Below are 12,036 nucleotides of genomic sequence, written 5' to 3' on the forward strand. Positions count from 1 at the left end.
TCCTGGGCCTCAGCTCCATCCACACCTGCCGCGTGTCTGTCTCAGCATCACTGTGCTCAAGGAAGGTTGCCACCAGATGCTCCTCTGTGCGCCGGGCCTGCTGGGGCTGCCCTGGGGCCTGGAAAGTGCTTTAACCAGGTCCTTTGTCTCGTGTCAGGGGATGGGCTCCAAAGTTACTGGTTGGAACTAACTTTGCCATCTGCTGGAGGGCTTTGCCCCTGCCATTCCTTGAGCCCACACATACTCCAGGGGTGACTGACACAGTTGGTTTTGCATCAGAATTGGCCATTGCCACCTCTGAGGGGCTGGGAAATGGGTGACCCTGCCCCACAGTGCCTGCACTGCCCCCAGCAGACAATGCTGGGGGAGCAGCTTCCCGCCAGGCCTGGCTTGGGGCTTCTCCAGGGAAGCCCAGGTACACCTCCCAGCCTGTAGGTGAAGGTGCCTGGAATGGAACTCGCTATTCCCAGAGGCACAGAGCTCCCGTCACAGCGGCTGGGTGACAGCAGTAATTCTCGCAGATGTTCAGGCCCTGGGACCCCAGAAGTGAAATGACCCAGGGCGTCAGCAGGAAAGGAGGCCCCACTTTTTCAGGACCTCTCCCTCCAACCAGCTCCATGTCCTTCCCAAAGCTGGGCCCAGCGTGGCCCTCATAGCCAGCTCCGTCTCTCTCTCCTTGGGCCTGCTGTGACTGCAGGCACGGATACACTGGGGAGACGGGATGTAGAAAGCTGTGGGAAGAGGGAGCAACGGCAGGGCAGGGGCCAGTGGGGGTGGGGGGGGCCACTGGCCCGGCCTTTGGATCATCTCCGACTTGATCAGCACGAACCCCTGACTCTAGAGGGAGGCTGATGGGCCAGGGCACATGTGGGTCCCCCCCTCACTGCCTCCGCAGCAGTGGACCTACAGCTGTGCTCTTTGACCCCATCTCTTCCTTTCATGGGCACACAGGTGACCCCAGTCTCTGTTTCGTGCACCTTCCTGCCTCTTCTCCTCTGCCCGTCAGTTGGGCCGAGACACATGAGGTGCTGTGATGCATGCTGCATTTGGCCCTGACTTAGGTGTGATGCATTTCCATTTTTAAATCAAGGAGTGTAAAGAACTGGCCTCCAGAAACACGGAAGCACTTTTAGTAGGGATTTGAAAATCTGCAGATCGTTGTATATCTCAGAGCCCAGTGTTTTTCTTGAAATTCACACTGGAAACAAATGAGGATACTGGGGGAAATGTGCAGTCCTAGGACATGAGAGATGCGAGCTTATTACGAATCTGTCTTTGGTACCAAGCCACAATATAGAGATTTGTGAAAATCTTTAAAAATCAACTTGACTGGGCCGGGCACGGTGGCTCACACCTGTAATCCCAGCACTTTGGGAGGCCAAGGCAGGCAGATCATGAGGTCAGGAGATCGAGACCATCCTGGCTAACACGGTGAAACCCCATCTCTACTAAAAATACCAAAAAAATTAGCCAGGCGTGGTGGCAGGCACCTGTGGTCTCAGCTCCTCGGGAGGCTGAGGCAGGAGAATGGCGTGAACCCGGGAGGCGGAGCTTGCAGTGAACCGAGATTGCGCCACTGCACTCCAGCCTGGAGGGCAGAGCAAGACTCCATCTCAAAAAATAATAATAATAAAAACATCTGGAACGTTTTCATACCCTCAGGAAGTCATCCCTGCCCCAGGCATCCACGGAGGTCAAGGCCTTGCCAACCCCACTTCCTGGGTCCAGCTCTCAGGCGGTTCTCCCTGTGGCCTCCAGACCCGGGCTGTACCGGCTGCTTTCGCAGGTTGCCTGTGCTCATCCTGCCCTCTCCGGTGAGAGTTGAGCCGGTGGTGGTTTTTTCAGAGCCAGCTGGCCCTGCGGGAGCTCAGAAACCTGGGCGGCTGGGCCTATGGGCTCTGGAGTTCTGCCCAGGGTGGCCAGGTCGGCAGCCTTTCCCCTGTGCTGGTTCCTGTAGCAAGGAGGAGGCCGTGTGCTGGGGCCCTTGTGTCAGGAGCCGTCTCTGGAAAGGCTGAATCGAGGAACCAACCTCTGCCTTGTCCGTCGATGTTGTGGGGTTAGTGGCTTTGTCCCAGAGGTTCAAAGTGTGGGTAAGTGGTTTCTGGGTTTGCCAGTTTTCTTAGCCCTTAGGGGAAAGGGGGTGGGAGCCTGCCCTCAGCTGGCTTCGTAAAAACACAGTATCTGTGCTTGAGTTACATGCCCGGCGTCCTTTTGCGTTTTGAGACCTCAGTGGAGTGTGCCGGCCCTGAGTAGTATGCACCCACTGACAGTGAACCAGATGCTGCCCCCCTGCGGTTCCAGTGTATGTCAGTGCCAGCCACGTGCCCAGGACCCACCGTTCCCAGGGATACAAGGTCCCGCGGCCCATGGTGGCAGCTGCGGCACACAGCGCTGCTTTCCAGAGCCCTCAGTGCAGACAACAGAGGCCTTTCATTCAGTCACCTGGAAAACCCACCATCCACATTGGAAACCCAGTCTCTCTGGAATGAGAAATTTGGTTGGTTTTCTTTAGCTTTATGTTTTTTTGTTTGTTTTATTTATTTTTTGAGACAGAATCTCACTCTATCGCCCACGCTGCAGTGTAGTGGCACAATCTTGGCTCACTGCAACCTCTGCCGCCCAAGTTCAAGCAATTCTGCTGCCTCAGCCTCCTAAGTAACTGGGATTACAGGTGCCTGCCACTGCGCCCAGCTAATTTTTTTGTATTTTTAGTAGAGACAGAGTTTCACCGTCTTGGCCAGGCTGGTCTTGAACTCCTGACCTCATGATCGGCCTGCCTTGGCCTCCCAAAGTGCTGGGATTACAGGCGTGAGCCACCGCTCCTGACCCTGGTTGGTTTTAATTAAGAACATTTTCAAACATCCACATGGCATACCCGTTATCCAGATCTAACGCCCATTAATATTTTGCCACTTTTTTGCTCCAACTAAATTAAACTAAATTCTGGAACATTCTGTCATTTTGCCCCTGCATATTCCACTGTGCATCTGTTAATATAAAATATGGACTTTTTGTACATAACCACAAGACTCTTCTCACACCTGACAAGATTAACACCTTCGTCTGTTCTTTTAGAGGTTTTGTTTCTTTCTGTGTTTTTTGTCATCTGTTTTGTTTTGTTTTGTTTCGTTTCGTTTCATTTCGTTTTTGAGTCAGAGTCTCACCACGTCACCCAGGCTGGAATGCAATGACACCATCTCAGCTCACTGCAACCTCCGCCACCCGGGTTCAAGTGATTCTTGAACCTCAGCCTCCTGAGTGGCTGGGATGACAGGCGCACCACCACGCCCGGCTAATGTTTGTATTTTTAGTAGAGATGGGGTGTGTTAGTCCATTTTCATGCTGCTGATAAAGACATACCAGAGACTGGGTAATTTATAAAGGAACCAGGTTTAATGGACTCAACGGTTGTACATGGCTGGGGAGGCCTCACAATCATGGCAGAAGGCAAAAGTCACGTCTTACATGGTGGCAGGCAAGAGAGAATGAGAGCCAAGCAAAAAGGGAAACCCATTATAAAACCATCAGGTCTCGTGGAACTTATTCACTACCACAAGAACAGTATGGGCGAAACTGCTCCCATGACTCAGTTATCTCCCACCGGGTCCCTCCCAGAACACGTGGGAATTTTGGGAGCTACAATTCAAGATGAGATTTGGGGAGGGACACAGCCAAACCATATCACAGTGTTTCACCATGTTGGCCAGGCTGGTCTCAAACTCCTGACCTCAAGCAATCCACCTGCCTGGACCTCCCAAAGTGCTAGGATTACAGGTGTGAGCCACCATGCTTGGCCCCAGCTTTTTGTTGTTGTTGCTTTTGGTTTTTTTTTTTTTTTTTTTTTTGAGATGGAGTCTTGCACTGTTGCCCAGGCTGGAGTGCAGTGGTGCGATCTTGGCTCACTGCAACCTCTGCCTCTTGGGTTCAAGTGATTCTTCCGCCTCAGCCTCCTGAGTAGCCGGGATTATAGGCACCTGCCATCATGCCTGGCTAATTTTTATATTTTTGTAGAGACAGGGTTTTATCATGTTGACCAGGCTGGTCTTGAACTACTGACCTCAGGTGATCTACCAGCCTCGGCCTTACAAAGTGCTGGGATTACAGGCATGAGCCACTGCTCCTGGCCTATTTTTAAAGGGTCTGGAGTCAACAGTGCATGGATCCAGAACCGTGGGAACAAAGGGGTGGGCACAAGGGCGGGGTGAGGGGTGAGAGTTTAGAGAGGCTTCTCCCTATAAAGCTGAGCATGAACTACTTGGCACGCCTGACGTTGAACCAGGAGCTGAGAACCACACAAGTTAGGAGTCAGAGCAGAGCTGCTCAGGACGTCAGTGTTGGCCCTGTTCCAGGTCAAAGGGATACCCCGGGAAGTGGCTGGACTGAGCCAAGTATCAGCTAGTAGTGGGTGCTCAAGGCTGGTGTAGAGGGGCACCGCCTCCCTGCCAGCACTGTCCTGACACTTGGACCCCATCAGCTCGTTGCAGCAGAGAACCACCCTGGGGAGGGGCCTAGCTATCTCCACTCCACAGAGAAGGCTCCAGGAATCTGATTAACTAAGGCTGAGCCAGCGGAGAGACCAGATTCGGTGTCTAAATTCCTCCCCTTGTCAGGAAAGGGAAGGTTGTGCAGAAGCCTGGACAGTGGATGGCCGCGGGCACTTCCCACCCATGGCAGCAGGAGGGCGGGAGCTCAGAGAGGCTGGGCTCGCCCCGCCAGTGGAGTGGGGACTGCCAGATAAAAGACGAGGCCTTTCCTGGGCAGTGAGTGAGTCCTGGGAGCCCAGGGGCTCTGCCTGCACACCTTGCACTTGCCCCCAGCAGCTTTCACCTGCTGATTTCACAGCCTTTCCTGATTCTTGTTTGACTCGGTCATTTCTGTTGGTGATTCCAAAATGGTGACTTTCTAATTCGGTCATTATTTCTACTTTTATTAGCCGGCATTCTTCTGTAAAGAAGAACTTTCCTCAACGCTGAGATGAACTACGCAATTCCTCCTAAAAAAGGAGGATGAATGCAGCATCTTTTCCCATTTATTTATGGGTTTGTTTATTTATTTTTAGAGACAGGGTCTTACTATGTTGCCCAGGCTGATCTCAAACTCCTGGGTTCAGGCGATCCTCCCACCTCAGCCTTCCAAAGTGCTGGGATTACAGGCGTGAGCCACCACACCAGGCCCCATCCTTTCCTTTTAACGACCAATTTCCAACTTAAAGAACAAAGGCTTCTGTTTTCCCCTTCTCGGTGCCCAGCACTTGGCCGGCCAGCCTTCCTCCCTCCGTTCCTCTCTTCCTTTCTATACAAACTTCCTTGTTAAATAAAACAGGGGGGCTGCTCCTCCAGCCCCTGGATTGGATGCACTTTCCTGATTTAAAGGAGTCCTTGGCCACTCGTGACCCCGACTTGAACTGTGGTGTCCCCCAAAGTCTCTTTCTTTCCACCCAGGAGTGTTCACTTGCTGGGCGGGGAGGAGAAATTGGGGTGTGACCCACTCAGCACAGACCCACGCCCTGGTCATAAAGCCGCACCACTTCCCCTGCAAATCCAGCCGTTCACTGCCCTGGCCACCGGGCTGCTTTGAAGGGAGATGAGGCATGGGGGCTGCTGAACCCACAACTGTCATTGGCAGCCACTGGCTGGGGTTGAGAGAAGTCAGGCTGGCTGGGGCCGTTGACCATCGGAAGGACCACTGTCATAAGATGTGAGACCAGTCAGGGGCAGCTCAGATGGGGAGAGAGGCTGGCCAGGGCTGCCTTCAGCTGGGGCTGAGCAGTGGAGGGCCTGGTTCCCCATCCTGCCTGCCCTCCTGGGCCTGGTCTTCTCAGCAGATGGGGGCGACTGCAGCGCCTCTTGGGAGGGCGATCGTGAGAGGCAGAGGCCTCTGAGTGCTGGCTGAGGGGTGTCCACCCGTGGGACATGCTCCATGCTTTTCTGTCTCGCCTGCCTCACAAGCTAAGCATGAGGAAGACCAGGCTGTGAGGTGACGCGTCCCCCCAACCCTTCCCCACAGGTGTGAATGACAGAGGTGGTGCCATCCAGCGCGCTCAGCGAGGTCAGCCTGCGCCTCCTCTGCCACGATGACATAGACACTGTGAAGCACCTGTGTGGCGACTGGTTCCCCATCGAGTAAGTGGAGCGGATTGCAGGGTTGGGGAGAGCCCATGAGCCTCAGGTGCAGAAGCTGGGCGGTGGGGGTGGGGGCCTCTTGGGCCCTTAGGACCGTGCTGCAAAGGTGGGAATGGCCTGGAGGGGCCACAGGGGTCCCAGGTTACCCACCTCATCTAGGGACCCCTGCTGCTGGGCTCTTTCCACTTCTCAGGGTGTGCAGAGTTCCCCAGAAGGGCTCTGTGAGAAATTTCAGTTACAGAGCTATCGGGTGTGGTGCTATTTATAATTCAGAAAATTTAGAAGCCACTCAAGTATCTTAACAGCAAGGAGTTGGTTACATGCATTAGAGTAATTAGAGTATGTGCATATAAAAGTGCAATATTATTCAGCTGGGAAAAAAAAAACCTGTCAAAGAGTTATATTTTTTGATAGAGAAATCTTTTTTACAAGATATTAAAGGAGCCTGTAATCCCAGCAGTTTGGGAGGCCAAGGAGAGCAGATCACCTGACGTCAGGAGTTCAAGACCAGCCTGACCAACATGGAGAAACCCCGTCTCTATTAAAAATAGGAAATTAGCCCGGTGTGGTGGTGCGTGCCTGTAATCCCAGCTACTTGGGAGGCTGAGGCAGGAGAATCGCTTGAACCCAGGAGGCGGAGATTGCGGTGAGCCGAGATTGCGCCATTGCACTCCAGCCTGGGCAACAAGAGCGATATTCCGTTTCAAAAAAAAAAAAAAAAAGGTATTAAAGGAAAAAAGGCAGTCTAGAAAACAGTATGTACCGTGATCCTATTTTTATTTGAAAACATGTACAAGATAAAATTTTATAATGATAGGTATGAACTGAGCGGGGGTGAAAAAAATTTTACAAGGGGGTATGTACCATCTAACAGTGTTTCAGTATTTGAGGTGGGTAGATTAATATTAGGCCCTATGATTGTTTCTTCTTGTCTGTCTTGCTTACAATATATGCACATACAGCTTTTTTGATGAAAAAAGTTGACACAAACTTTGAAAATGGAAAATAAACAAGATCTTGCCAGCCACCAGCATTTCCTTGAGTGTTCACCTCAGACTAACTGAACCTCATGCTCTTGGCAGGGCGGTGGCAGGGACCCCTGTGCGTCTTTGTGGAAGCGGGAACTGTCACAGTCCAGGTGATGTGGGCTGGCGGTGGCAACATGAGTTAAAAAATTGTTCTTGGCTGGGTGCAGTGGCTCATGCCTGTAATCCCAGCACTTGGGGAGGCCGAGGCAGGCCTGAGGTCAGGAGTTCGAGACCAGCCTGGCCAACATGGTGAAACCTCATCTCTATTAAAAATACAAAAATTGGGCCGGGCACAGTGGCTCACGCCTGTAATCCCAGCACTTTGGGAGGCCGAGGCGGGTGGATCACGAAGTCAGGAGTTCAAGACCAGCCTGTCCAAGGTGGTGAAACCCCGTCTCTACTAAAAATACAAAAAAATTATCTGGGCATGGTGCAGGCACCTGTAATCCCAGCTACTCGGGAGGCTGAGGCAGGAGAATCGCTTGAACCCAGGTGGCAGAAGTTGCAGTGAGCCGAGATTGTGGCACTGCACCCCAACCTGAGCGACAGTGAGACTCTGTCTCAAAAAAATAATAATAATAATAAATTGGCCTGGTGGCACGCACCTGTAACCCCAGCTACTCGGGAGGCTGAGGCAGGAGAATCACTTGAACCCGCGAGTCAGAGGTTGCAGTGAGCTGAGATCACAACACTGAACTCCAGCCTGGGTGACAGAGTGAGACTCCATCTCAAAATAAAAATAAAAACGTGTTCTTCAGCCCAGCAGTTTAACTGCTGGAAACTAATCTAGAGAAATAAAAGCTGCAGTGAGTGCATAGATCAGACTCTGCCCAGGGTTGCCTGAGAGCCAGTGGAGCCACGCTGGACCGTGGGCCTTGGCCATGTGAGCCACCCAGCCTGCCTGTCTCTCCTGCAGTTCTCGTGGGCCTAAGGTCTCAGGTTCCCAAGACTGTGACATGAACTGGGCTGTGAGGCAGCAAAACTAAACCTACACACCCGTGAAACTCCACGTGCCTCTGTCCTCCTGACCTTGTCTCTCTGGGGCTGGGGCTGGATTCGCCTGTTAATGACCATGTCCTGGGCCTTTATGCCCACTGTTTTTTTTTGCCTGCTCCGCTCAGAGGGGTCTTGGCCTCATTGTTGGTGAGCAGCCGTTAGCAGCCTCAGCCTCACATTCCCCTTAAGGGCGGGTTCCTCCCTGTCAGGGAAGGCATTGTAAACTCAAACGCCTGTCAGCTGTGAACCCGGCTCTTCCTGGAATCACTCCACTCCCCTGGTCTTCAGTGTCCAGAAGTCTCACAGATTCTCGTAGGCACTCCTCCAGTGTCCAAGGGTGAGAAGGGCCCTAAAATCTTCACTCACCTGGTGGAGGAACAGGGCCCTGCTGCTGACTCTCCGTGAGTTGCTTCCATGGAGACAATTTCATGTCGGATAAAATTATTTTTCCCGGGCCAGGCGCGGTGGCTCACACCTGTAATCCCAGTACTTTGGGAGGCCAAGACGGGCAGATCACATGAGGTCAGGAGTTTGAGACCAGCCTGACCAACATGGAGAAACCCCATCTCTACTTAAAAAAAAACACAAAATTAGCCGGGCATGGTGGCACATACCTGTAATCCCAGCTACTCGGGAGACCAAAGCAGGAGAATCGATTGAACACAGGAGGCAACGGTTGCAGTGAGCCGAGATGATGCCATTGCACTCCAGCCTGGGCAAGAAGAGCAAAACTCCGTCTCAAAAGAAAAAAATTCCCATCAGAGATCCCCAGTCCTGTCTAGACAGATCACTGCTTTAAGAAGGTGGCTGTGACAGTTAGGTAGAGACTAAGTGATGGGCACACTCCTCGGCAGCCTTAGAGCAGCAGGCAGAAGTGGCCCAGAGCTCCCTGTGGTTCTGGTGTCTAGAGCACGACCATAGCTGGACTTGACCTGTGGCAGGTTCACCTGAGTATGTTCTGTTTCTCAGGTACCCAGACTCATGGTATCGTGAAATCACGTCCAACAAGAAGTTCTTTTCCCTTGCTGCAACCTACAGAGGTGCCATTGTGGGAATGATAGTAGCTGAAATTAAGAACAGGACCAAAATACATAAAGAGGTACGTACGTGTGTGCAGTGAGGACTTGGCAGTCACTGTCACTGGACGGGCCAAGGGGGCTTGCGATGGAATCATGCTGCCTGCTCCACAGCCGTCGTCCAAGGAGCCTGTGACCCAAGGAATCCAAGTGGCCAACGACACTTGTCCCCGGCTGGTGCTTTTCTGTGTGTGTGTGTGATTTCGTGGTGCGTGGGCCTCCAGTCGTGCCCAGCAGCAGGCTTCATAACCACTGTCGTTCTGAAGCAGGCATGAGCGCAGATGATGCATTGAGAATCTGCAGTTATAACGTGCTATGAAAATACCCCTGGTTTGTGTTGGCGGCAGTGTCATAGAAACCGCTAAGATTGCTTCAGCTTGTTGAAGGAAATGCTAGTTACAGTTAGAGGTCAGGGAAAGTACAGAGATAATTTTTTTTCCTCTAACTTCACAGAGCCCTTTAAGATCTGAGAACCCTTTGGGCATCCGTGGACCCACCTCAGTCTCACTTCAGGCTAGCAAACCCCAGTCTGAATGTAAACAGTAAGACCATGGCCACATTGTTCCAAATGGTTGACTTTAGTCAAGATTCTATGTGATGATGTTGGTCATCCCAGCATCTGAGGTAATGTTTACCACCCGAGGATTTAGCCAAGGAGGGAAAAACCCACCAACAACTGGCAGATGGTTCAACTTGTTTGGCTTGAGGTTATTTCTTTAAAAGTTAGAGAAGGGGCTGGGCGCAATGTCTCATGCGTGTAATCTCAGCACTTTGGGAGGCCGAGGCGGGCGGATCATCTGAGGTCAGGAGTTCGAGACCAGCCTGGCCAACATGGTGAAACCACATCTCTACTAAAAATACAAAAATTAGCCGGGCGTGGTGGCAGGCGCCTGTAATCCCAGCATTTGGGAGGCTGAGGCAGGAGAATCGCTTGAACCCAGGAGGCAGGGGTTGCAGTGAGCCGAGATCGTGCCATTGCACTCCAGCCTGAGGGACAAAAGCAAGACTTTGTCTAAAAAAAAAAAAAAAGAAGAAGAAGAAAAGTTAGAGAAGGACTGGGCATGGTGGCTCACACCTATAACCCCGGCATTTTGGGAGGCCCAGGTGGGCAGATCACAAGGTCAGGAGTTCGAGACCAGCCTGGCCAACATGATCAAACCTTGTCTCTACTGAAAGTAAAAATAAAAATAAATTAGCCAGGCATGATGGCGCATACCTTTAATCCCAGCTACTCAGGAGGCTGAGGCACAAGAATCACTTGAACCCAGGAGGCAGTGGAGGTTGCAGTGAGTGGAGATTGCACTATTGCACTCCAGCCTGGGTGACAGAGTGAGACTCTGTCTATAAATAAGTAAATAAAAGTGCAAGAAGGCATGTCTCTCCCTTTAAGGACCCGAATCCACTGGCATCTACCCTGTTTTGCCTGTGGTCATACTCTGTCTGGCACAGCTTTTTTCTCCTGAGTTACTTTTTCTGTCCTAGCTTCCTCCTGAGCTTTTTTCTTTGATTTTTAAGAGCTAAGATGTAGCAGAAAGCAAGTGTCAACATTCTTTTCTCTCCTCTTTTTTTTTTTATTGAAACGGAGTCTCACTGTCACCCAGGGTGGAGTGCAGTGATGCGATCCTGATCCCGGCTCACTGCAGCCTCCGCCTCTCAAGTAGGTAGGACTTTAGACGTGCGTCACCACACCCAGCTAATTTTTGTATTTTTAGTGGAGATGGGGTTTCACCATGTTGGCCATGCTGATCTGGAACCCCTGGCCTCAAGTGATCCGCCTGCCTCGGGGGAGTGCTAGGATTACAGGTGTGAGCCACCGTGCCCAGCCTGATCTCTCTTCTTAATGGGACATATGGTCCCCCCCTTCCCCCCATGACTCACTCCCCTGAACCCCATCCCCCTCCGGCTGGCTTTCCTGAGTGCCCCCTGGTGACTGTGTGCCTGCCCCCAGGTGGCGGCTGGGTCTCTTCCTCCTCTGGAATGTGTTTGTGTTCCCTCGAGGCCGACATGGGGACCCTTTGGCTCGTGTTCCCGGCTCTCAGTAGAGGGCCCTCTGGCCTGCACGCTGGCACTCATTCGTCTGGCCCCTTCCTCTCAGGCTTAGTGAGTTCAAGGTCAGGGCAAAGTAGACCCTGTTAAGAGATGTCAGCTGGGGAACAGACACCCTTCCTGCAGGCCTGGAGTAACAAGAGTGATAAGGACGCCTTCCTCCCTGGACTGACATGTCCGGGTGAACTGTGGCTTGAAGAGGGCTGGGAGAGCAGGGAGCCTGGACAGGCTGACCCCAGCCCAGCACATGGGAGCAGAAAGGCCTTCTTGTTCTTTACGAGTTGGAAGATGATAAGAGCCTCATGCTGATCAGATTCATGACTCCCACCCGGAATTCCATCTCTAGAACCAAGAGATGGTGGGTGGCTTTACGCAGGTGTGGCGGTGTCCTCTGCCTGTGAGGGCAGCAGAAGGGGTTGGACGGCCGCCCAAGTCTCACTCCTCCAAGATCACCTGGGGCAGCGTGCGATTCTTTAACTGAACCTCTAAAACTTTGCATTTGTCCACTGTCCTGCATCCAGGCCTACCAGGTGACATGCGTGCATTCCCATGAGGCCCGCGTGGTGCTGTGTAGTTGCTGCCTTCATGCCATAACTTTACCTTGTGCTGGCATCAGAGCCTCATTCCCGTCCTTGGCTAGGCCTCCCACACACCCCTAAGAGAAGCTCCTTTTGTGTGTGTTCTTCTTTTCAGCTGTTTTTCACCAGAAGGGCGTAAACGCTCTCATTTCCTTGGGGAGTGGGGGCCCCTCTCCAGTACCTCTTGATT

The 12,036-nt window shown here is 52.3% G+C and overlaps 1 protein-coding gene across 7 annotated transcripts in view; it reads left to right on the forward strand.

Annotated features, from left to right (window-relative positions):
• The window catches only part of NAA60 (N-alpha-acetyltransferase 60, NatF catalytic subunit), a 43,842-nt gene that overhangs the window by 27,225 nt on the left and 4,581 nt on the right, over positions 1 to 12,036 (forward strand). For 4 of the 7 annotated variants that reach the window (XM_008968031.4, XM_003815143.5, XM_008968032.4 and 1 more), the window contains 2 exons: positions 6,007 to 6,122; positions 9,116 to 9,245. The exons of 1 other annotated variant lie outside the window; for it this stretch is intronic. In XM_008968031.4, the coding sequence (XP_008966279.3) occupies positions 6,013 to 6,122; positions 9,116 to 9,245 (240 nt within the window). In that variant the 5' untranslated portion in view covers positions 6,007 to 6,012. The remainder of the gene's footprint in view (positions 1 to 6,006; positions 6,123 to 9,115; positions 9,246 to 12,036) is intronic. 2 more of the 7 variants (XM_055100758.2, XM_034939680.4) reach the window with 1 other exon arrangement.

Source organism: Pan paniscus, chromosome 18 (assembly GCF_029289425.2).
Source record: "Pan paniscus chromosome 18, NHGRI_mPanPan1-v2.0_pri, whole genome shotgun sequence".
Taxonomy (NCBI): domain Eukaryota; kingdom Metazoa; phylum Chordata; class Mammalia; order Primates; family Hominidae; genus Pan; species Pan paniscus.